This window comes from Centropristis striata, chromosome 3 (assembly GCF_030273125.1).
Source record: "Centropristis striata isolate RG_2023a ecotype Rhode Island chromosome 3, C.striata_1.0, whole genome shotgun sequence".
NCBI lineage: Eukaryota > Metazoa > Chordata > Actinopteri > Perciformes > Serranidae > Centropristis > Centropristis striata.
This window is the reverse complement of record NC_081519.1, coordinates 31,965,526-31,992,461: the sequence shown is the minus strand read 5'-3', so window position 1 is coordinate 31,992,461 and position 26,936 is coordinate 31,965,526. Positions and strand designations below refer to the sequence as shown.

Here is a 26,936-nt window from a genome sequence, read left to right as displayed (position 1 = left end):
AACGTCCAATCAATAACTGATATCCAGTGAGGTGGAGTGTCGACCGGTAGAAAGACTTGCGTGAAGCCTGCTGTCATGGCTCCTTAGAGATCCCTCCTCACTCCTCGCTCCTCAGAGCACAATTAAGAGCTTTGAAATGGTTGTAATGATCTTGCAGTAGAACAACTTAGTAGACATAAAATAAGAGGCATGAGATGCGCCTGTAAGGAATTCACTTTCAGATATGAATTTGAGGTATATTTACAAAAATGTTTAAAACTTTATACTTTATACAGTGTACAGCCCCAATTCTGAAAAAGCTGTGAGGCTGCACTGTAAAAAATGTCTGTAGATTTTACAGTGAAAAACTGCTAGACCATGACAGTAAAAGACCGTAACATGATAAATGGTTTAATTCAGTTTCAGTAACAATGAAACACTGTAAATATATATTTCAGCCAAAACAGTATTTTTTACAGTATTTTTTTTTAAAAATACATTACCCTTCTGTAAAATACACTGGCACGTGTTTGTAACAAAAACATACTGTAACATATATACAAGCATCACTGTAATTTTTGCAATTATTTTTTGTAAAAATACTTTTTCTCACTGTTAAATGTACTAAACACCATATCTCTAACAAAAATATACTGTAATATTTAATGGTAAAATCTTTAATTTATGCGGCATTTATAAGGTATTTTCTTGTCAATATATGGCAGAACAGCATTTCTTTTGATGGAATTTTTTTTACAGTAAAATTTGGAATAAAATGACAATCTTAAATATGAAATCAAAAGTGCTAATATCATTTTACCGTAATATTAGAAAAAGTTGCACTGTATTTATTACGGTAAAGTTCTGGCAACCACAGCTACCGGGTTTTTTTTACTGTAAAAACAACAGGTGTTTTTTTTTTACAGTGTGTGGAAAACTAAAATTAAACAGAATTAGATGATTTGCTAATCCTTTGTGACATATTCAATTGGAAAATGTACAAAGACAATAAGCCTATTAATATCCACCAGTCAGCAAGAAAGTATTTTCATATATGTCTTACACAGCATCCCAAATTCTTTGGAAATGGCGGTTGTTGGATTGCTCAAGATTAAGATTTATCCTTTATTAATCCCACAATGGGGAAACTCCAAGTCTGCATTCAACCCATCCTTTTTTTTTACACACAAGTGAACACACCATGCAAGGAGCAGTGGGCTGCACATACTGCACATATACCTACATTATTAAAAATGTAGCATTGACAGTGATTGGTAGTGCAGTGGTACCATATTGTTTGGAAATACAGATAGACTCTTACAGAACCTGAGGGCAATGTAGATTGTTGCTGTCATTCCGTAACCTTTGAACATAAACTGTAACCATGCAGATTAAATATTTAACTATAAACAGGAGTTTCCATTTAACTATAGCATAACAGGAAGCCCAAGTAAAACAAAGTAGGTAAACATTTCTATTGTTTGAAAAAGTTAAATATAAAATATTCTGCTGAATTTTATTGTTTGGTACATGATTTCATCAGTATTATCCAGGGTTGATTTGTTAGCTAGCTGTAGCAGGCTAACTGAGTTGTTCACTTCTGGAAATCCTGTATATTAACTAACATTATAGGCATTGATATTGTGGACTAATAGTTTAATATTAATGCCATGTTGAATCTTTTTCACAGAAAACAGTAATATATAGATCAGGGGTATGTATATTCATGACCTTCTGTTTTGAAATAGGTCAGGGTCTGTGAAGGACCGGCTTGCAGGTCCGGACCAAGGTTATTATAGTTAACAAAAACTAACGGAATAATGAAACTAGAATTGAAAAAAAATTTTCATTGACTAAAATAAAAATAAAAACTAGAGTTTAAAAAAATTATTATTCCTTATTTGTAAGCAAGCAGTTTACACATCCAGCAGAGACAGAGCAATATTAGCATTGACTTCCACTATGTTCACCAGCTAGTCTCTGACTGTGTCTCCCTGCTGCTGGGTGCTGGGAAGGTTGAGTACAGTGCAAGGTTATTATAGTTAACGAAAACTAACAAAATAACGAAAACTAGAATTGAAAAAACAATTTTGTTAACTGAAATAAAAATAAAAACGAGAGTTTTAAAAAAAACGATAACTAACTGAAACTGTATTTTGTGGTTATAAAACTAATTAAATTAATTAAAAAATATAGTGAAAATGTCCTTAGTTTTTGTCTTTGTCAACTTTTTTCATATGTAAACCTTTTTTGGTTGATATGAAATCTATTTAATCTATCTGGTTTTATGACTTCATAAACTTATTGAGGCTGAGATGGATAATGAAAGGAAATAAAGCAACATTTATTGTGACCTTATTGAATCTCGCACCCAACAAATACCCCATTACAAAAAACTAAAACTAATAAAAACTAAACTAAAGCTAAGCATTTTCCAATATAAATACAATAAAAACAAATTAAAACTAGCAAACTCACTCTAAAAACTCCTTAAAACTAGCTGAATTTGAAAACAAAAATTCACAACAAAATTAATACTAAAACTAATGAAAAATCCAAAACTAATATAACCTTGGTCCGGACGTGAAATGTGGTCCACCTGTTAGTGACCTATGATATAGATGATAGTAATAGATATAGATGCATTTCGATTTTAATGTAATGGATGTCTTTGTGTAAGTGGACGCTGTGAAAGGAGGTGGTGCAAGTAAGGTTAAGACTGTAGAGCTATAGTTGACAGAGGTGTGTTGACATGTCATGACTTTGGACTTTGGAGTAACAGCTGGAATGCAGACACTCTGATAACCTTTTATGATTTTATTATTTGGTTTTTATTTCACACACTGTATATGAGTGAATGTGATTTTATGTTACAGTTAATATGGGTGAGGTCAAGCTGGCCTACACAAACTCTGATGAGAGAGGAGTCCAGGAAGTCAGGACTCAGATGGACCCCCTCTCTGAGCTCCGCAACCAAATCCTACAGCTGCTCTGCAACAGACTTAGTGACAACTCCATTCTGGTTAGTATACCATAATGTCGAGTTGGCTACAAGATTTATACATTTGTATTATTATTCATTTGCTATCATATGTTATTGGGCGTCTATAATATCATACTGCATGTGACATTTCAGCCTTTAGTGAGGGAAGTTAAATGGGCACTGAGCACAGAGCAGAGCACCTGTAGATTCTCAGAGCCGGCCCAAGCCTCCATGGGGCCCTAAGCAAAATTCAATTTTGGGGCCCTTTATTTTATTCAGAATAAATGACCATGCTCTGCAGCAAACAATTTGTGCAAACAACAAATCTCAAATTATAACTAGTAGCCGGATGCAAAAACATACTGCTAGCACTGCGCGTACTAGCAAACAAGGTGACATTTTAATTAATGTTTGCTATCAAACGTTAGCAAAAACTTTATTTTGAAGCCCAAAGAAAAAGCAGAAATATATAGGGCCAACTCCCAGAATCAACGCAAAGTTAAGCTCATTACTCAAATACAAACACGTTAGCATAAAATATGAAGCTATTTAAGCGGCCAGTTAAAAGATGCATTTCTCTTGTTTTTAACTAGCTAGCTAATTTGCTATTAACAGCTACACAAATCTCTTTGATATATATTCGATTACCAAGACATGCAAACATACCTATCTTGCCGTTTTTTCTCCTCGTCCTCTTTCTTTTCTCTGCTACTAAACGATATGTCCTTTTTTGTGACATTGTTTTGCCTCCAACCAACTGCGCTTTGGATGAGCAGTGTTACCGAATCACTAGGCCTACATCAGCGGCAGCACATTGACATAAAACTGTTTTTGTACAATAATATATATATCTTTGATCATATAAAAATCATCACTCATATATGCAAATTATTAAACAAAATATATACATATTTTTGTTAATTGCTCTTGGGGGCCGCCTAGTGGCCATGGGGCCCTAAGCAGTCACTTATTTTCGTTTATGACTGAGATTCATGAGTTCATGTGATGTATTTTCAAGGTGATGCAGGAGGAGCTGCAGCTCATGCAGAGGAGCTCGTACTACTTGGAAGTCCATAGTGTTAACTTGCTACCAACTGCAGATGAGCAGCAGTACACAGTGTGGTACCTCACTGACCCACGGAGGAAGCGTTGTGCCATGACTCTAGCTAACACCCAGGTGAGGCTCCTCCTCAGTTTTCTGGGATTGCTCTACAAAGAGATCATCAGAGGCTGTCGGGAACTGGAGGCCTTCATCAAAAAATATGACCAGGGTTTGGTGGACAGTGAGATGGCAGCTTCCATGAGGAAGAGGCTTCAGCAGACCCAGCAGTACATGTACAAATTTGAGAGCAGATTGACACGTAACCTCCGCCCGCTGGACCTGCAGAACATGCTCATTCCCAACACAGGCATCTTCCCCATGCAACAGTTCAGTGCATCACTGGCCATTAAGATGCCAGTGGTGTTTAAAAGGTTGGAGTCACGCGCAACATCCAACTCTGTGCATCTTTCTTGGGAAATCGCAGGCAAGCAGTCCAATGAACTGAACCAACAGTTTGAGATCCATGTAACGAGTCTTCACCCGACTGTTGCTGAGCCTGACCAGTTTTCTATATCTACATGCCAGTCGTACAACATCCAGTTCACCAACCTGACACCTGACACGTGCTATATGTTCTCTGTGAAGAGAGCAGATGCTGTAAACTTGGTGTATGAACTGTGGAGTGACAGCATCATGCTGAAGACTTTGGATATTTCCAAGTAAGAGCAGGATGTCATCTTTTGGAAATGGAAAGAATGAGTAGAAGTCACATTCACAGCCTATGATGTATACTTACATAGAGAAATGTATTTTACCTTCTTCAAATGAGACGACTAATAACATAAAATAAATAACTTGTAGGACAACTGTTTTAAGTGCACATTACTTGATTCTCACATTAAAATATCCTTAACCCTTTGATGCACAACATATAAACACCTTCTAATGCACAATTTGAGTCAAAAATGACCCGCATTCATTTCCCATGTTATTTAATGCTGGCTGTGTGTTTGAATGTCTTGAATATCTTATCTATGTAATATCTTTTTTTATTACAACAGATGATTATATGCATTTTTCCTTTCATACTTTATGAAGAAAAATTGTTTTTGTAGTATTATATCAAGGTTACACATGGGTCAAAAATGACCTTGTGCATTAGAAGCGTAGCGATACAAAAAGTGATTCACTGAAATTAACAATTTGAGTAATAATAATAATAATATAATAATAATTTGTAATTATGTTTGTCTTATTTTTAAGGTTTAACTTTTAAAGAGTTAGAACCACCAGATTACATTGGAAAATCACATATTTTAACATTTGAGACTTAGAGACACCAAATAATCATTTCCATTGGAAAAACACCAATTTAACAAAATAAGATAGTTCATATTTGTGTCTTCTTTGTCAGGTTTTAAATTGGTGATTGGTGAATTGGTGACAGCATATAAACACCTTCTAATGCACAACATGGGTCAAAAATGACCTTGTGCATTAAATAGTGATAAAAAAGGGGTTTTATTCAAAAAGTAAGAAATGAAAACAAAAAATGAGGATGTATGATCATCAAAAACAAGTTATTTGAGGAAAACCTGCAATACTGAATGATGAAATTAATTTATTGCAAAGATATAGAATATAAAAACTTAGTCGGGTCACTTTAGACCCATGTTGTGCATCAAAGGGTTAAGGCAACTGTAATGGCTATTTTATAAAAAATAAAATAAACAATTTATGTAATGAGCTTGTGAAAGATCTCCCTCAAAGTGATGAGCCAACTGAGAATGATCAGTTGAATCTGCAGCTCCCCTCAGTTTCACAGAGCTTTGATGATGTTTATGTTTGGTGATGAGGTCTGGTTTGCTAAAGAAAAAAAGTTCTCCTAATGCAGGGGTAGGCAACCTGCGGCTCTGGGGCCACATGTGTCTCTTCATGCCGTCTGCAGTGGCTCCCTGTGGCTGCAACAAAAAAATTATACCAAATTAAATTTATTTTCTATTCTCTTTACATTTTAATTTTCATTGATTGTTGGTGTAGGCCCAAAGCAATTTGTATTCCCGAATTATAAAAATGTGTTGCTCATATACGGTATTACATTTTATGTTATTTTTACATTTTAGTCAAGTAAAATGTGCACCATAGAGTAATAAAGTCTAAGGCTCGGCATCTTAACTTCTGAATTTTCCCAACATCAAGTCTAGTTTTCTAGTCTAGTCTAGTCTCTAGTCTAGTTTAGACCCCCATTAGCTGTCACCAAAAATGGAACGAGCTAGTGTTCCTGGGGTCCAAAAAAAAAATCACTTAACAATGATAATGTAAAACAATGAAACATTGTAGACATCATTAAAAATTAAAAAAAATTCAAATATGTTATTAAATTCACAAGTATTACATTCATTATTACATTCATACAGTCCATTCCCTACTCACTAATTTAAATAGTGCATTCTCAAATGGCACTTGAAAGATATTTTGCTATTCAGCTTATGTATATTCAGAAAATAATGACCTATTAGTATTATGGGTAGGTTCATTTAGACTTAGTAGGCTGTTTCATCTTCATAGTAAGGCTCAAAATAAGGTATGCGGCTCCATTGTGATATTTTTCTCTTTTTTTTGGCCAACAATGGCTCTTTAGTTAGTAAAGGTTGCCGACCCCTGTCCTAGAGGCTACACATGTACTGCTGAAATAAACTAAGGTTAGCAGGTTAAAGCTATTCTGTGTGAAATTTGGGCTTACAGCAAACAGCAGATAAAAGGTATAGCAGCAATATGAAGTGAATGAGTATAAAAGTGCAATGTCTCTGAATGTTTCCTGCATGGTCTCTGGTTGGCGAATGATCCTGGAGTTTCCTCTAAGTGCTTATACACATTCATCATGCTGCTGTGTGTTTTTCTTACCAGTCTGTGTTCAGCGAGTGTGTGAGTGGGTGAGAAGATCAGCAAAATGGTAATATTTATCTGTAGAGACTACACAAGATCGTGTTGTGATCCTGTTCAGACACCACAAGGGCATGGATGGAATGAGCTCTTTTGTCGGCCTTTGGCTCTGAGACAGTTGAACATGACTAGAATATTCAGTGTTTGTGATTCAGCATGGGGGAGTGAGAACTGTTGAATTCTGATATTCTGATTAAAGTCTGATACATCTGAAGTTTGTTGCCACAGGAAGGATTACGCCACCGTGAAGGAAGCACGACACTATGCTAAGTTCCTGTCATTTTCCCCACATTGCATCACACACTGCAGTAGAATTGTTTACACAATAGTTTGCTCTCGTGGGAAAAGGTTATGCTTTGAGTAAAACGTAGTATGTGAATTTTTAATTTTTGTCTTAATCCAACCATAAACCAATTGTGGCTTTTGTATACATTTCAATTATCCAGGGGAATGTTGGACTAAGAAAGTATATTCTTATTGTGTTAATGTTCCTGTTTATAATACGCTCCTGGTCTGATTTGCAAGCCAGAGCCAGAGTTATTATTTCTTTCAAGCCAGGAAGTCACATATCGGCTGCTCGGGCAGAGCATGTCATGGATCTAATAAGTCATGAAGCAAAATCCTCCCCACAGACTACATCCAGCTCCATGTACTTGACTTCCTCTGTTATTGTGCTGATTTGAACTGAGAACAGGATGCACTGCACTCAATTAACGATGCAGTTCCAGAGAACAACTTACCAGCGATAACAGAGCTTTTCCAGTAATGATGCTGTATCCCAAAACAATCCTCAGGTATTCCTCTGATTTTCATTTCATTTTCATTTTGCCTAAATACAGTTCCAGAGAAAGAGAAAGGTAGAACTTCTGAGTAACACCTGCCCCTTTTTTCTGAGAAGTACATGGTGAATAGCTTAAATGGTTGCACAATTTCTCCTAGAACTACAATACATGTCAGGTCAAGTCAGGTTCATTTATATAGCACATTTCAAACAACAGTAGACTCAGTGTGCTTCAATAAATGAAAAAAAAAAAAAAAAATAGGCAAATATCATACATGACAAATGAAACAAACCAATACAAATATAACAGCATACAGTATAATGTTAGATAACATGATGTAGGTCATTACAGATATAAAACATTAAAAGGAACAAACATAATGTATTACAATTAAAGGTAATATAATTTAAATAAAAGGGAAATAAAGACCTAATGAAAACAGATATGTTTTCGTCTGCCTTTAAAAAAAGACACAGATGTAGCAGTGCGGTAGCAAGTTCCAGAGAGTCGGGCCATAATGACAAAAAGGCACCATGAGCTGATTTTGAATTTATTCTTGGTACAGTGAGGAAACCTTTACTTTTTGATCTAAGGCAGGGGTCGGCAACCTTTACTAACTAAAGAGCCATTGTTGGCCAAAAAAAAAGAGAAAAATATCATAATGGAGCCGCATACCTTATTTTGAGCCTTACTATGAAGATGAAACAGCCTACTAAGTCTAAATGAACCTACCCATAATACTAATAGGTCATAATGTACCAAATATACATAAGCTGAATAGCAAAATATCTTTCAAGTACCATTTGAGAATGCACTATTTAAATTAGTGAGTAGGGAATGGACTGTATGAATGTAATAATGGATGTAATACTTGTGAATTTAATAACTTATTTGAATAATTTTTAATGATGTTGATGAAACAATGTTTCATTGTTTTTACATTATCATTGTTAAGTGATTTATTTATTTATTTTTTGGACCCCAGGAAGACTAGCTCGTCCCATTTATGGTGACAGCTAATGGGGATCCTTTTAACAATTAACAATAAACAATAATGAGCATTTATTAGTATGATTTTGTCAGAATGCAGCCAGGACCCAAGTGAGAGGCTGGACACCAAAAATATCTACGGAGATTTGGAATTAAAGGAAAAACTCAAAACTAGGCTTGATGTTGGCAAAATTCAGAGGTTAAGATGCTGAGCCTTAGTTTACTCTATGGTCACATTTTAGTTGACTAAAATGTCAAAATAACATAAAATGTAATAATAAGTATATAAGCAACACATTTTTGTAATTCAGGAATACAAATTGCTTTGGACCTACACCAACAGTCAATGAAAATTTAAATGTAAAGAGAATAGAAAATAAATTTAATTTGGTATAATTTTTTTTGTCACAGCCACAGGGAGCCACTGCAGACGACATGAAGAGCCACATGTGGCCCCAGAGCCGCAGGTTGCCTACCCCTGAACTAAGGGATCTTTCTGGAGTGTATGCAGTGAGCATGTCAGCAATGTAGGAAGCAAGGTTATAATAGTTTGGGATTTTTCATTAATTTCAGTTTTAATTTCGCTGTGATGTTTTGTTTTCAATTTCAGTTAGTTTTAATGAGTTTTTAGAGTGAGTTTGCTAGTTTTAATTAGTTTTTATTTTTTGGGAAATTGCTTGGTTTTAGTTAAGTTTTATTAGTTTTAGTGTTAGTTTTAGTTTTTTTTTTGTAATGGGGTATTTGTTGGGTGCCAGACTAAAAAAAAGTCACAATAAATGTTCCTTTATTTCCTTTGTCTGATCCATCTCAGCCCCAATAAGTTTATTAAGTCATAAAACCAGATACCGGTAGATGAAATAGGTTTCATATCAACCAAAAAGGTTTACATATGAAAAAAGTTGACAAAGACGAAAATGAAGGACATTTTCATTATAATTTTAGTTAGATGGAGTCCACTTATATAGCGCTTTTATCCAAAGAGCTTTACACTACACACTGCGCTCATTCACCCGTTCACACACACATTCATACTGCTGGCCGAGGCTATCCTACAACGGTGCCACCTGCCACCATTGGGAATTCACTCACACACCGATGAACGCAGCATCGGGAGCAATTTGGGGTTCAGTATCTTGCTCAAGGATACTTCAACAGAGCAGTTGAAAGATAGTTCACAAAGAGGCACAGACAGCTTCAGCTTCCTGAAATTCTCTCAGTAGTTTGTGAAATTAGCACAGGGCAGACAAATATCTCCTGCATAGCTGAGCAACCACTGAATACAACTTCCTCCTCTGCATCTTTATATCAAGATGTACTCAATTGCGAAAAAAAACCCCATCTCATCATATTTTATGTGTAGCAAAACACCTATAGATGGTTCACACAGTTACACTTTACACCTAAGATAATCTGTTGGTGAGCGAATTTCCCTCATGCTCAGTTACAACACTTGCATTTAGAAATAAATCATCATGAGCAATATAAGTATGTCATCAGCATCCAGAGAAGGGCAGCTTCCCTTATTTTTGTTATTGGGGCAGATACTATTTGTCATACACTATTCTCTTTAAAACCACAGGGGAAAGCCATACAACATGAATATATATACAGTGTCTATCACTATTTGTAAAGTCAAAGTCAAGCAGGTAACAGAAAACACATGTAATGCCCTGGCAGATTACTGGATTTATGGGATTGTTTGCTAGGTGTAAGTGATGGAATGTAAATTTAACACACTCCAGCATTGTACTTTCGTAGAATTTTGAAGTAGTTGTACTTTAGTTGAGCATTTCCATTTTGTGATATTTTATAATTTTATTTGACATTTTTTTTACAAAACAAACATATCATCAACATATCATCTTATTAACACTATAAACCCACTGATGTATGACGATCGCTCATGAGCTGGTGTCTACATACATCAATATCAATATCTCCGGTCCTTACAAGCAATATTAGCTTTCACACATTGTTGTGATCACACATGTTGTTATAGAGATCCAAAAGACAAGAGCATCACAGTTTGGTAAAGTCCCATTTTCTTAAAAGGGAGAATAGCTAATGAAGAGAGTGTTTTGTATTGGATATGGAGCTTTTGTAAGCTATTCACATTCTAATCTAAAGAATATTAATGAACTACAAAATTTCAGTAGAAATTTTGAGGATGTGTGGGTACAATCACATACTTAACTTCCTGTTATTACTTTGACAAATGGTTGGTTGCTACGCAAAGAGTGTGGATTACTTCCAGTACTTGTTGCTGATGTAGCTTTCATGTCTGTAGTAAAATAAAATGTGTGCAGTTTAGAACACTGGCTTTTTCTGTTTTCTTCTAGAAGTGCCCCAGTTAACACCAAGCTCTATGTGACGGTTGGTTGTAGTTGTTGTCACATTCAGGCTCACTGAGCCAAATCTGTGAGTCTGATTGATTCCAGAGCACACATTTCCCTACAATCTGGCCTAAAAATGATGTATGAAGATCCTTGGGAACAAGTCCAGGTTTCTACGGTGCCCCTGCACTCTAGCAGTGATGCATCCACTCTAGCTCCTAACATTCTGCTCAATACACACCCATTATAAACTTTGAATGCTGAAAAAAAAAAAAATGTGCTAGCAATCAAAATGCCCATTTGGCCCAATATCCCAAGTCTTGTGACTCTTTTAAACTTCTAATCATTTAGTCCTTAAAGTATGGCTATGAGAAGCTTCATAAATAGATTTCTTTGTCTTACCTTATACATGGTCGCCCATAAAGTTGTAATAATTGTCTTTTCAGACACAATCGTCTGTTAATTGTGGTTTCATTTTCATTGTGATTTGTTTGGAAAACAGTGATTAATAAAGTTTTGAGAAGATATACACGTTATCTGTCAACAATAAATAACATTGTCACAGTCATTTCATGGAAAGAATTAAAAAGTATTTACTTTATGGGCAGGTAAGGTTCACTGTTTTCTGATTTTTATAAATAACAAACATAAGTATTCAAATGAAGAATCAGTACATTAATGTTTCACACACACACACACACACACACAGTTGCCAGTTTATTAGGCTAACACCTGCCTAAATCTATGCAGTGCCACTTTGTTTTATTCCCACATGTTATGGTGAGCAGGTGCAGTCAGTGGGGGTCTTGTTACCTTACCCTCACTGATATAAATGGGGATGCCAAAATAAGAGAAACATCTCTATGGTATGTCACATATTTGTATAAGGCAATGCAGTTGACAGGACAACATACAGCCTCACGCATCACGCAACTGAATCAACACCTCCCTACAGCAGTTTCCACTATAAATGAATACAACCTATGGAGCAAAGGTGTTGTATTAGACTGTATTAGTTTTAATAGGTGGACGTATTAGTTTCTTCTTACATTTTTCATCACTAATAATGATCCAGTAATATTGTAATATATTGCAGACAGGTGGCATTCAGCATAATAAGTACTTTAATTTGTGATGCGAGTACATGTTGATAATACAGCTGTACTTTTATTTCAGAAAACATTCAACATACAGGACTTTTACTTACTTTTACTAGATTTTTTACAGTGTGGTATTTGTTCTTTTGTTAAGTTTTCAATATTTCTTGCAACACTTCTTCAGACTGTAGATACCAGCCCTTACATAAATTCTGCAGTTCCAATTTATGTATATTTTCTCTTAGCAAACGTACAAAATAAGAGCTGTGGAATAACCATTTAATGTGCCTCTATTCAAAAGCCTTTTAGAATTGAGTCTCAGTTACACAAAACATAGAGAAGACAAACCAATGCCGAGTATATTAAATGCTTCACCTTTAACAGTGCAAATGTGAAGATGAATAAACAAGTCACTGGCAATGTTAAGCACATGTAACACATGGAGTGAACTTAACAATAGGAAACAATCACAGGACAACACAGAAAGTGTAAAATACTGACAGCGCCTTGGTACAATATTGATACAATAAATCAGTGCACTCTGTGCTTCAGCTGCGAATATCAAGTTATGTATTTTGTAATAATGTTCAGCAGATACAGAAAAAGCTTCCAGTAGCACATTTTGTTTTCTCCCTGCTCTGACACCTTGGTGACCAGATGATGTATGACAGTGCTGGATAATGAGCTTAATGTCTTGCAAATCATGGGCCATTATAGTACATTGTTCCCGGAGATGTGGAAGTTCTGGCGGTGCATGATACGCAGGGACGGAAGTGTGTCTCGGGTGAGCCGATTGTGCGTCTTATCCTTTCATCAGGTCAGAGTTAACGGCGAATCCAGGTCCGCTTCAGTCGGTTTGCGGTAAAGGACTGCGCCTCTCAGACCGGCCAGAGACAGTCGAGCCCTCCTACTGACGTATTGAAGCTTCATGAGGAAATCATCATTCCCAACAATGTAAATCAGTGGGTTTATTGCGCTGTTCAGACAAGCCAGGCATCTGCCGACCTGGTGCGCAATGTAGATGTCACGGAAACTGGCGTGGCAAATCCCATTTTGTTTCAAAATCCTGGTTTTCAGATTAACATTTTTAAATACGTGGTAGGGGATAAAACAGATGGAGAACAGTATCACAAGAATCACGACCAGTTTCAAACACCTCTGCTTCAGTAGAGGGTTAACGTTTTTTCTTGCAAGAACCACAACAATGTGTCCATAACACGCTAGAATTATAACTAGTGGTATGGCAAACCCTGTGACGGTCCAGCAGATGCTGTAAGGCAGGTATTCTCTGATCAAGTCGTTGGACGTGGTGTCGTAGCAGGAGTTGGGTGATTTTAGATCATTCTTGTCGAAGAACATATCTGGGAGGATCTGGAGAATGACGAAAAGCCAGACCAGGGCGCTTATGGCTAGCGAGTGACGGCTGGTAATTTTTCCCATCACTCTCATGGGGTGCACGATGCCCAGGTACCTGTAAATGCTGATGCAGGTGAGGAAGCCGATGCTGCCGTACAGGTTGAGATTGAAGCAGAAGCGGGTCACCTTGCAGAAAATGTGGCCGAACTGCCAGCGGCTGTTGTGCACGTAATAGTGCACAAGGAAGGGCAGGGTGAGCAGGTACAGCAGGTCCGCCACCCCCAGGTTCAGCATAAAGATGTTAATGCTTCCGATCTTTTTCCAGCTGATGCAAACACTTCTCAGTCCCCAGATGTTGGAGAGCGTCCCGACGACGAACACAGTGATGAAGACGGGAGGCAGAAAGGCGTGCGTAAACTTCAGGTTGATGCTCTCACAGGCTCCTGACGTGATATTTTCAGACATCTCGTTACTTTAAATCTCTCCTTCATTCGGTGTGAAGCTAAAACTAAAGCAGCAGCCAGTGGCCGGCTCGCGCAGATCAAACATCTGCTCTGGGAACTGCGTGTACAACGTGCAAAACTTTAGTGAGGTAAAAGGGAAACCAAAATGACAAGATGCCCGCCCACTTCCCACGCCTTAGATTGTTGTGATACACACCAAGAGCCATGCAGCATGCTTGGAAGTAAAACTAAAACAACATAACCAACACCACTGAGCTTTATGAAGAACAAATGAATGGATTTATTCTGGTGAAATAATTTACATCATCCCCACTGTCAGGACAGAATAGGCAGCACATTCTGCTAACTGTTGTACAAATTATTTTGAACACAACCCCTAGATAATACAATGTTACATGGACTTATTACGCAAAATAACAAAATGACTTCCTTGTGTTTTGCCTTGCATGTTAAAGCACTCACACACTCCCTCCCTCTTGTCAAACACTGATTATGTAACAACTTTTCACAAGCAGGTGGATTGAGTGACATTAAAATCAAGTGCATATAATCAAATACTGAGCTAAGCTATCCATGAATACATTCAGTTTTATTAAACATTTCTTCATTAGTTCAGCAAAAGTTCTTGATTAAAATAGCAATTCTATTTTGGGCCACAGCTTTTGATTTAAATCCAACCTTGTCCAAACATTTGCATGTGAATGTAATGCATACCCACATCTGAAAACGTGCCAAAGTTAAGTTAATATGCTTCATATGAAATTTGCATATTGTGTGCTGAATGTGGGTAGTTTCATATAAATCTATTACAATCTCTGAACAATTTGGCTGACTCAGATTTGCAGTTGTTGGTCGGATAACTCTGACTATGATAAAGGATCTGAAGAGAAACAACTTAGTGGATGTTTGTATGTCTACATTCTTTTAGATGAGGTGACTTTAAAGCAGGGTGAGATCCAAATTCCAGGGCTCATTTTGTGTTGTACCTGGCTGTTAATCAATGTCACTGGAATTGGGACATTTTATTGTGGCTGATTTATGCAAATACAGTTCTGTCTATACACAGACAGATAAACATCAGTGTTGCCTCATTAATGTGCAGCCTCAATGTTACTATTATTATTATTATCATTTAAAAAATTAAAGGTGACTTGAGGGAAAGTTGTAAACACAACACTGACATATTATCCCCATAGAAAGTTGTTGTGGCTAATTTGTAAGCAAGCAGTTTACACATCCAGCAGAGACAGAGCAACATTAGCATTGACTTCCACTATGTTCACCAGCTAGTCTCTGACTGTGTCTCCCTGCTGCTTGGTGCTGGGCAGGTTGAGTACAGTGCAAGGTTATTATTAGTTAACGAAAACTGACGAAATAACGAAAACTAGAATTGAAAAAACATTTTCGTTAACTGAAATAAAAATAAAAAAGAGAGTTTAAAAAAAAAACGATAACTAACTGAAACTGTATTTTGTGGTTACAAAACTAACTAAAACCAACTAAAATTATAGTCAAAATGTCTTTCGTTTTCATCTTTGTCAACTTGTTTCATACGTAAACCTTTTTGGTTGATATGAAATCTATTTCATCTGGTTTTATGACTTAATAAACTTATTGGGGCTGAGATGGATAATAAAAGAAATAAAGGCAACATTTATTGTGACCTTTTTTAATCTGGCACCCAACAAATACCCCATTACAAAAAACTAAAACTAACACTAAAACTAAGCATTTTCCAAAAAATAAAAATAAAACTACTGAAAAATCCAAAACTATTATAACCTTGGTACAGTGGCCTCATCAGAGCAGAGTTGGGTGATTTTTTGTTCTGTTTGTGAGCACTAAACCCAGACTGCACTGTTCAGGAACCTGTGGGTGCTGTAGTCACGTTTTCTTCAGATTATGATCGGCAATTAAACACGATGTGGTCATCTGCAGTGCAGGAGTGCACATATTTTTTAATCTCAGTACAAATCTGAGTTTGCAAAAGGTATTCAAATGGGAAGATATGGTGACGTGAAAACTTGCAAGGGGCAAAATGTTAATGAGCTACCTTTGGTTTTTAAATCTGGAAAAAAAGTGACTGCATAAATCTCAGTACATCATTTAAAAAGGGGGGGGGGGTTCCCATTTACAAAACTGTATAATTGCACACCTGGATTCTGTGTTCTCAACAACTAACGCCAAATGTCAAGCTCCTTATCTTAACATTTCCATCATTTTGTAACACTATCTCATCTATCATGTGCGTCCCTTTGGTCACTTTCCTCACAGATGGGACCTGCCCATCAGTCTTGCAGCTGAATGCACATGCACCTCACAGCCATGGCAGGACCCTCTGGGCTGCTGTGGCTGTGGACTGGTGGCAGTTGAAGATGCTGCAAGAGCAGGACTCAATCATCATCACCTGCTGCTGGGTGAACCTGCCTTGGGGGCAACGGAAAAGCATCCACGCTGTCCTGGTGAGGGAGGGGCTGCAGCAGCGTCCCTCCGGACAGGTCAAGGTGCAGAACCTGGGACGGTAGGCTCTGGTGCTCCAGCAGCCCTGCTGTTTGAGCTGAACAGGTAGAAGTGAAATGTAGCTGCTTTCGCACATCCCTGAACCCTAAAATACACAGTGACAGACAAAGATGGTAGTAATTATTGTAGCAATTGCAGCCATTTATAGATTGATGTATATTGGAATCCTTTTTAGTTTGGACTTTGGCACACACATTAATTTGTTGGTAAGGATGCAGCATTTCATAATGTCACACTGCAAAAAAGGTGTGTCTAAAAACACTAGATAAAGATAAAAACAGTAAATCTGAGGGAATTGTTAATACAATGAAAATAAAGGAAAGCTTGAATCTTGTATGATTTACTGATTGGTCAGATGCCACAGTGTCACTATCTGTGATGTAGAAATCCATGTGGTTCTATGAGCTCACAGAGAGCGACGAGACCTGTTATAGATGTCCGCTCAAGTTATCAAATATGGTTCTTTGCCTGATAAAGGGTTAAAGAAGAAAGGTCCTCTAAGCATGAAACTCCGGCCTGAGGACCATCTTCTCTTCTCATAGTAGCACAGACCTGAGATCCACCATGAAGTCTACAGTTGGACGTTTCTCACACTGGCATGTAAGGTTGGTTATTTATGGCCTAGACTTATTGTTAAGCTTGTTGTGTGCTGTGATGCTAGCGAAGTTTCTTTCTCTTTGGATTCTCTAACGAACAGGTGATAGTTGGCACTGGCTTAACTTCAGTCCACTGAAGCGTTCCAGTGAGCCATGCCAGTGAGCCAGCGTGGATTGCAGCTTTACAAGTTGTAGCAGTTTAAAAGCACTGCTATAATTAGGAACATTATCTATTGTTCTGTTTAGGTGTTGTATTTCCAGGGCCCTGAGTTGTGTATGCTGGCTCTTGAGCATGGCTCCCTGGGGCACTTCAGTGGCTGGGAACCATCATCACTGTAATCACCCCCTCCTGGGCTGTTCCTGCTTTCTTTCTGACGGGTCAGAGGTGACGGGTCATTTGTGGCAAGTGGCAAAATTAATTATCTTCTTGCAGCAAAAATGTTAAAGTCTGCCCTTAAATGTATTAACAGGGATTTGATTGAAGATGACTGTGACTGGAATTATGCACTGACCGGCTGCAGCCTTCGGAGCCCCGGCAGCAAGGTCTGGCACGGCCTGACCTGGCACAGTCTGGTCTCAGTCTGCAGGAGACAAGCCCAGTTCCTGTTTGTGGTGCGGGTGGAGACACCTGGGCCACAGCTGTGGGAGCAGGGGCTCCAGTCTGAGGTCCACTCGATACAGTTGGAAATGGAGCCAAATGACAGCCCACCCCTGTTGTCCTGACGCGTCTGCTCTGCTGGAAATAAACACCAAAGAGGATTACATTTTCTTTGTGCATCAAGCTGAAAGTTATTTGAAGTGAACAGCTTTGATGTGAACTCACAGGTCTGAAAATGTAACACATATGCTGTCTGAATTGAACTGCTGCTGAGGTCAGTTGCTAAGAAAAGTGCTCAGCGATGTTTACCACAGATGTATATTGGAATCCTTTTTAGTTTGGATTTTGGCACAAACATTCATTTATTGGTAAGGATCCATCATTCCACAATGTCACACTGCAAAAAAGGGGTGTCTAAAAACAAGATAAAAACACTAAATCTGAGGGAAATGATCTTGCTGCATGGACAGATAATTTCACTTGACAAGATTTCTTAAATTAAGATTAAGAAGTTCAATCTAGAAATAAGCATGTTGTACGCTTAAAATAAAAAAATAACTCTTAAAACAAAATAAATTACTTCTTAACTTAAAGTTTTTTTTATCTTGGTAAAAAACAAATAATTTCCAGTGCACTCTGCTCGGGCCAGTTCATCGCTGCTTGCAGCTTTAATTTATCTTGTTTTAAGAGTTTAAGCTCAGCGATGTTTACTACAGATGTTTGCTCTTCCAAACACCTCTTCTCTATTGAAATCTGTTTATTTCTTCACAACCCAAAAGTGAAACATTTTTGGTAATTTAAGAGCAGCTTTTAATTCCTTATTGGAAATAGCTGAAAACCATCCAATTACTTCAGTTTTTTAGCTGACAGAGGTGTGATGCAAACACCTTTGCTGTCTTCAAATTAGCTACATTTTATGCTTTTAATCTTTCATGTGAGTCTCAACACACTCTAAGAAAAGATCCAGGAGGTTAGTTAGTATGACTTAAAAACGAGCTTTTTCAGCATAAAAAATAAAATTTGTTACATGTACATTGTTTTATCAAGTTGATAACTTATTTCAAGAAGTTGATCAAAATTAAAAATGATGAAAGATGTCTTAACTCAGAAATATATTGATTTTGGATAAGCATTTCTGCCTTCACTAAACAAGGAAAAGTATTATATTGTATTACAGTATGTCTGACTTAAGGGAAATAAGTTACTTATACTCAATAAAATTGAGGTAACAATTTGCATGGACTTTGCTGAGTAGAAAGAAAGTAAAATAAAGGAGTTATAGTAACTTAATAGAGTCATTTGACCACTTATTAACACTAAAACATTGATATGAAAATTGAGTATGTTCAAGATAATGAAGCTTGTAGAGGACAAAACAAATCATGTTGGTTGTACTAGACTATTTGAGTTAGTCCAGCTATAAAAGTCTCATGGGAAATACTCAATAATGTCTTAGTTGGAATTACTTAAAACGATAAATGCAAATTGTTACAACAATTTTTTTTAAGTTGAGCCAGTGTCATTTTTTTTAGAGTGCAGCCAGACTTGTTGCAGTTGAAATGTGTTTCCAGCCATCTGTGTTTGGATTTGTCAAACAGCAACCCCATTACCTGCAGATGGATTTGAGGAAATGTTGTTGTCCAGGCTGTCACACACCCACTCTTTGCAGCAACGCCCTGGTAGTCTCACCAGCTGAGGCCTGGGGCACTTATCCGCAGGTTTCTGCAGATCATCGCTGCACAGGGGCACACAGGTCACCCCTCCCCCCTGGCAGTGGCAGAGCTGGGCACAGGAAGGCTGAAATACCTGTCCCTCCTCTAGCCTCCTGCCATTCATCTCACAGCCCAGCTCGTTCTGACCTGATCCCAAAAAAGGGAGGGGAGAGGAGGGAGTGTTATCTGGGTAAGTACCATGCTCACGATAAGTGAGTTATGTGAAACATGTGCAGACAAATAACCTGCAGGAAATATGTTATTATTCAGTAATTCCTGTAAGAACATGAGCCAGAAATACATCATCTGCTGAATAATGCTTTCCACTGAACATGGGAAATGCTTATGTGAAGTACAGAAATGATATGCTTCTTATTCTTATCTTGATCACACTGCAAAAAAAAGAAGTTGGGTGAACTCAAAATTGCAAGGCAACAAACTTAAAATTTTAAGTTGGACAATTCAACTAAATATTTTAAGTTTTGTTTTTGAGTCTGCTCGACTCTGAATTCAGATTTCTGTCAACTCAACTGTAAGTTGTACTAACTTATAATTTTACATTGTAATAATTTTTAATCCTTACTTCTGCAACTTCTGCAATGTAACGATTGTGATACAACTGGCTTCCTTTGTTGTGCTAACTTACATTATTGCCCTAAATGTCAATAGTTTATATTTCCAAGTTTTACCAACTTAAATCACTGTTTAAGGCCAAAAAAAACAAGTTGGCTTTTTGCAGTGCAATGGCAGTATCATTATTAGTGACAGTATCAGTGGCAGCTGCAGTCAGTATCAATCTGCTGCATGTTAGTATGCTATCAATACCTCTGTCATAGCAGTAGTAGTACTGGTGTTGACAGCTGCATCAGTCTTTGCCTTCAAGGCAAGGCAAGTTTATTTTTTATAGCACAATTCAACACAAGGTGATTCAAAGTGCTTTACATAAACATTAAAAACAGCAAGACACAATTGAAAACATTAAAAACAGTCAATTAAAACAGGGAAATAGAAATAAAAATACAAATAAGATAAAATAAGATACAGTAGGATAAGAAAAGAGATAAAATAATAAAAAGTACAAGTCAAACATTGCGTAGTTAAAAGTAAGGGCAGTAGAGTAGAGCAGATAAGTGTTAAAGTTAAGAGTACGCTGCAGTAAACAATAGTGTTTTTAGTCCTGATTTAACCCTCTGGAGTCCATCTATTTATTGAAAATACATGTTTTATGTACATAACTTTATTTATATATGATATGTAGACAAGCTGAGAAAGCCAGTTGAAAGTGCAATCATAGGAGTTTTCACATTGTGCCATTTATGTTACTAGACCATTTTTAAAATGTGAATTTTCTTGCTACAATGAAAACTATTACTATATTTAATTTACATGCTGTTTTGTAGTTTTATTATTTATTATTTTTTCTGCTGTTTTTGTGTGTATAAATGGTTAAAAAATGGTACATTTCCATAGATACCTATGTCTTTTGTTTGTATTTTCGGTTCCTGGCAGCTTTATACTTTGTTAATTAAAATAAAATGAAAAAAAAAATAGCCATGTTTGTGTGGAGAAAAAGGAGCCTTGCATGTGATGTAAGGACAGACTGAAAGATGCTAAACAGAGACAGAAATGAATGCATAGGAAGTTGAACCAAAATCTCCTGGACTTCAGAGGTTTAAAGGAGCTGACCGTTTGGGCAGACCTCAGATCTACAATATAATCATAACAGTTGCAGTTTGTTCAGTCTAAATAGTACTTGCCACTGTAATCCAGACTAATCTGTTTTATCTTTAGCACTGTAATAAATTATTCTGTAGTCATTTAATTCTACTAAATATATTTGATAAAATGTATTAAATATAAATGCGTCCTTGATTTTGAGGCAGTACGTTAATATAAAAATGTTTGAGATAGAATCTACTTATTTTGATCACATTAAATATGATCTTTATGTGTTTGTAATTCTAAATCAAGAGAATTTTGAATGAATCCAACACAATAGAATTAGTCAGTTTTTAACTGACAGGCACTTCCTGTTAAGTTAATATTAACTCGACTTGTAACATAGTTAGATTTAATTAACAATATTGCGTGCAATCTGTTGCCTCAATTTTATTGAGTAGCTACTCTTTATTTTTTTTACAGTGAGTGTTTTCTGTCCTCACCAACACACTGTCCAGGTCCTCCAGGGAAGCTGGCACTGTAGTCACACTTCAGCCCCCGTTGGGTGTCACAAGGCAGCAGGTCGCTGCAGGCCTCACCCTCCTGCCTTGCACACACCTGGCAGCACCCACAACTGTCTAACATCAGGCGAACACCAACATGGCACTGTGGCATGGTGGGCGGGCACTGACATGGCCCAGGACACAGCTGGCACCACACCTAAAGTGAGAGTTACAAGATAGAGCTGCTGTTTATGCTGGCCCTTTGCAGCTTATTGTGCTCTCTGTAAAGTAGCTAATCTGTCTCCTGCTGCTGAGTGCTGCAGTGGATTTGGCAATAAGACATGTTATGTCAAGGCAATCCACACATCACTCGTCACTGTGAACAAACTTTGGAACAGCTTAAATAAATAGTTCTACAATATTGTTTCTGTAAAGATGCTGTTGATACTGTTGTTTCCAAATGCGATTTTTTCAATCCTTTGAGCAACGCACATTAATTTGGGGGTATTTGGGAAAAACGCCCTTTAATTAAAATATCAAATCCTTTGCATGTCTCGGGCTGTTTTTATACTGGATTGGAGAAGTCAATGTAGTTCAACTTGAGGCAAACTTGTTCAGCTGTGTGCTGAAGTCATCAAAGGTTTCCTGTAACTCTACTTCAGTACGATGTGTTTATTCTGTTGACAGTCCTGAAACCATCTGTTTGTACAAAGTGTTCAGTGTGTTGTGATGCGTCAGTAGATTTTACTTTCACCACAACTGAGCAGAACTGAAAGACTGAAAGAGGCCCTGTTTTCTAGGCCAGCTCTGTCTACATCAGGTGAGGCTGTCACACAGCATGGTTACCACATAAACACCTTACTACAGTGACGACAAAAAATGGAATTTAACTTGAAATGAATGCACTTCGAGAAATCGACAAATTCAAGGCAGGATTGCTTTAAAAATGTTCATTTATCCACTCATATTGATTGGTGCTTTGACTAATGCCATGAAATTATAATGAAAATAAAGACTTTTGCACAAGATTTTCAAGTCTGAGTGCAGTCAGCTTTCACTTTCACAAAGGATGGAGTTTTGCATTCTGCACATGTTAATCAGACTTCATCTCTGACTTCTAGTTTCAATGGAAGAGGTGAGTCAGAGCCAGGTGCCAGAATGTTTTCAAGGGGCACCCCCATGTGAGTTATTGGCTGCACCTTTTGGCTGGTATGATCATATTTTGGCATTACAGAAATTTCCAGTGCGTCAGTTTCCTCTGATAACCAAAAAGGTTCAGAAATAAATGACATGAAACCGGTTGGTGCTGCTTCTCCCAGCTGATAAGAAGTATGTATGTGTGTTTGTATCCTGTATATAATAAACCATTATACCAAAAAGAAAAGTGAAATCACAAAAACTGGTCTAACATCACAATAGTATTTACAAATACGCCTTGATGAGCATTCCAGATTCTTCTGCCCTACTGAAGTCAATGCAGGGGGTTGATTAATAATAGATAGGTTTTCTTTTTATTCCTAAATTTTTGTCTCATTTCACATGATATTACATGACAATGGAATATATATCAAGCATAAAAAATGCAACAAAAAAACCCAACATCTTATGGCCACACATACAAAGCAAGCAAAACATTAGTTGTAACATAATATGTGCTAAAATAACAAAATGTGGACAAACCAAAATAAAGAGATGACATAAACTACACTGTAAAAAAGAACCTGTTGTTTTTACGGTTAAAAAAAACAGCAGCTGTGGTTGCCAGAACTTTACCGTAATAAATACGGTGCAACTTTTTGTAATATTACGGTAAAATGATATTAGCACTGTTGATTTCCCGTTTAAGATTGTCATTTTATTCCATATTTTATTTTAAACAAATAAAAAGTTTTTCCATCAAAATAAACGCTGTGCTGCGTTGTTCTAATTGACAAGAAAATACTTTATAAATGCTGCATGACTTAAAGATTTTACCATTGAATATTACAGTACATTTCTATTAGAGATATGGTGTTTAGTACATTTAAAAGTGAGAAAGAGTATTTTTACAAAAAATAAATGCAAAAATGATGGCTTGTATATATATTACGGTATATTTTTGCTACAAACACGGTGCCAGTGTATTTTGCAGTGGAGTAATGTAATTTAAAAAATGAAGAAAAAAAATACTGTTTTGTAATGTTTTTTTATTTTTTATGAAAACATTTTTAAAATACTGTTTTGGCTGATATATAAATTTACAGTGCTTCATTGTTACTGAAACTGAATTAACCCATTTATCATTTTACGGTCTTTTACTGTCATGGTTTAGCAGTTTTTCACCGTAAAATCTACAGACATTTTTTTTTACAGTGTACACTTTATTTTCATCAGTATAGAAGGAAGACATTTTGAGGAAACTAGATTAAAGCTCCTGTTATAACTTTTTTACTGCTGTGATTCCCCTCCTGGTATGCTGGCAACTGGCAGTCCATCCTTTGTATTGATAACAATCATAATCTATGTCATAATGAAAAAAAGGGACTTCCCCCACCAACCATCAGCAAGCATTCACATAATCACACACACCACAGTTCACCACGTCACCATGCAGAGAACTGAGATTCTGTGATAATATCTTACACTACAAGTAGTTGCTATACTGATGCACCTGACAGGACCACTACAATATGACCTATCATTGTACAGAGATGATACAAATATGTCTCATTTTAGCAGGTCTCACCTGAGTGACGATACACAACAGCAAAGAGCAAACCAGCTGGGTGTCTTTTCTGTCCATCATCCTCACCTCTGCCTTCTCTGCTCCTTCTTTTGTCCTCCTCTCTTCTCCTTCTCCTCCTCTGGAGAAAAGTGTAACTGTAGTTATAACAGCTGCTACCTCTTCTTTTATATTCTGATGTCACAAGCGATGGACTGCAAAGTAAATAGTTACTGGACAAAAACTCTTTGCCCTTTTTCTCTTTTCCACTGCCAATGTCTACAATTGGCAATGTCTACACTGCCTACAATGTGCTGCTGGAAGGTTTTTAGGTAGCGGGCATTTTTTGGGGTGGCTGATAGAATATAACTCAGTTGAATTAGAGCAGTGTTTCCCAACCTTTTTTGAGCCACGGCCCACGGCACATATTTTATGTTAGAAAAATCACACGGCATACCATCAAACAAAAATGTCAAAAAGAGAGTAAAAACACCCTAAATATGTTTAGAACTGCAAATGCACTGTCATCTGTCACAATTCCAACCCTCCTCCTTTATCTGGCCCCGGGACCGGCAAAAGTGACCCAAAACAGACACTCTGACTGTAAGCCAGCCGGCGGCGACTTCGTGCATGCGCGATTAATTTGACTGGACGCTGAGGGGTTAACATCTCCTGCTCTGACTGCAGCTGGGAGAGACTGCTGCGGGAGGACTGTGCCGCTTGTGAGTGCTTTGGGACGGGTTAGGGGCCCAAGGCAGCACCTGCAGCTCGATAAGAAGAGTGACGACTCTCCAAAAGTCTCCAATAACACCAGATAAATTAGCTAGATTTGTTGCTAGTCACTTTTTTGAAAAAGAATTGCTAGGGGGGTGACATGTTGCTAAATATAGTGACAAAGTTGCTAAGTTGCAACACTGTTCCAGCTGCTGGACATATCGAGCTGATACACTGCTCTCTGTTGGAAGAGCATTTAATTGTTCTGCCTGTCACTACACGCTGCTCACTTAGAGTACCAATCAGGTGAAATTAGATAATCTTGCACAGCACACCTGATGATTTCTCATGGCACACTTGTGTGCCCCTTAACGGTGGTTGGGAATCAGTGAATTAGAGTATGCTGATTTCTTTTCAAAGAAAAGATATTTGAGACTTTCCTTCCTTTAACCTTGTTTCTTTTTATTTGGTTGACCTAAACATTAAAATGAACATTGTCCCTCACTCTTATTATTTCCATTAAAACAATTATGTTGACACCACAGGAACATGACAGATACTCAGCTGAAGATAAAAAACTGCCCGAGTATGTCATGGCTAACATAGCAAATAACTCCCCATTTACACCTCCAGTAGAGGAGTAACATCAGCATTATTGGGAGTTGGTGTACAGTTTTAATTGCTTTAACATATTGTTGAACATATAACCCCACTGTGATTAACAGTGAATCTGTGGAAATCATGGAGTCCATCAAATACCTCGGACTCCTCCTGGACAATGAACTGAACTTTGATCATCACACCACAGACACACATAAACGCTACCAACAAACACTCTCTGACATCTGAAAACTCAAAGCACTCTCTGTAGCTCCCCAAACTTCTGTTACTTACTTTACAAAAGCATAGTTCAACACATCATCCTCTATTGTTCAACCTGCTATTTTAACATGTTAACCACCTCAAACAGGAACACACTAGCATGCTTTACACATCACGCCTGCAAAATCATTGGTCTCCCTAACCCCAATCTCTCTAACCTCAAAAACACAGCCATCACGCAGAGCTTTTAGCATAGCACATGTTTCCAGCCTCCCCCTCAACTCATCATTTGTGCTGTTACCATCTGGCTGCAGATACAGAACCCTGGCCTGTAAACGTGCTCGCTATAGCAGAAGTTGTGTACCTTCTGCTGTATCAGCTTTAAACAAAGCATCCCGGTAACCACCAGAGGGGGTACTATGCTATTGGAGGGTTAAATGTGATAAATGTGGTGGATTAAACCTCTGAAGTCCAGGAGATTTTGGTTCAAATTTGTCAACTTCCTATGCCTTAATCCTCTGGAGTCCACTGGAGCACGACTTCTTCATGACGTCACAACGTAGAAACAAAGCAGCATCGAGCCTGCTGTCAACTTCTCTCTAAAGTTCTGGCTTGTTTGTGTGTTTATTGGAATTTTTTGCTTGTTTTTTTGTTTTTGTTTTTGTATTGTTTGTGTGGATTTAGTTTTTTTCATGCATGTTTTTTGTATTTTTGTGTTTGTTTTTTGTTTGTTTTTGTGTTTTTATCTGTGTTTTTTGTCATTTTTGTGTTGTTATGTGTGTTTTTTGTATCTTTTTGTTCTTTTGTGGGTTTTTTGTAATTTTTATGTGTGTTTTTGTGTGTTGTTTTTGTCCAAAATGTTGATCCAGTAAGTCAAAATGAAAAAAAACACACACAAAAAAACAGGTCATATAGGTGAGGTTGTGCTGAAAAAACAATTCCAACATGGCATGGTAAACATTTTTTAAGTGGTGTATACAGACAGAATGAAAAAGAGTCAAAAACTGACAAAATAGCCCCAGACTCCAAAGGGTTAATTTTTGTGTTTGTGTTTAGCATCTTTCAGTCTGTCCTTACATCACATGCATGGCTCATTTTTCTCCACAAACACTTGGCTATCAGTCAGATTTTTTCATTTTTTT

At 37.3% G+C, this 26,936-nt stretch overlaps 2 protein-coding genes and 1 pseudogene across 2 annotated transcripts; 1 reads left to right on the top strand and 2 right to left on the bottom strand.

Moving 5' to 3' along the window:
• Window positions 1–216: 216 nt before the first annotated feature.
• On the top strand, window positions 217–4,904 carry LOC131968835 (fibronectin type III domain-containing protein 11-like). The gene is made up of 3 exons (XM_059329877.1): window positions 217–234; window positions 2,856–3,001; window positions 3,981–4,904. The coding sequence occupies exons 2-3, from the start codon at window positions 2,861–2,863 to the stop codon at window positions 4,725–4,727; spliced, it is 888 nt and encodes a 295-aa protein (XP_059185860.1). The 5' UTR covers window positions 217–234; window positions 2,856–2,860; the 3' UTR covers window positions 4,728–4,904.
• A 7,257-nt stretch (window positions 4,905–12,161) lies between these two features.
• LOC131968728 (P2Y purinoceptor 1-like) lies at window positions 12,162–14,048 on the bottom strand (annotated as a pseudogene).
• Window positions 14,049–16,286: 2,238 nt separating this feature from the next.
• Window positions 16,287–26,029, bottom strand: LOC131968093 (CCN family member 5-like). The gene is made up of 6 exons (XM_059328838.1): window positions 26,013–26,029; window positions 24,283–24,400; window positions 21,558–21,774; window positions 19,294–19,542; window positions 17,598–17,821; window positions 16,287–16,574 (listed from the first exon to the last, which is right to left on the bottom strand). Exons 1-6 carry the CDS (start codon window positions 26,027–26,029, stop codon window positions 16,287–16,289), a joined length of 1,113 nt encoding a protein of 370 aa, XP_059184821.1.
• Between the last annotated feature and the right edge of the window lie 907 nt (window positions 26,030–26,936).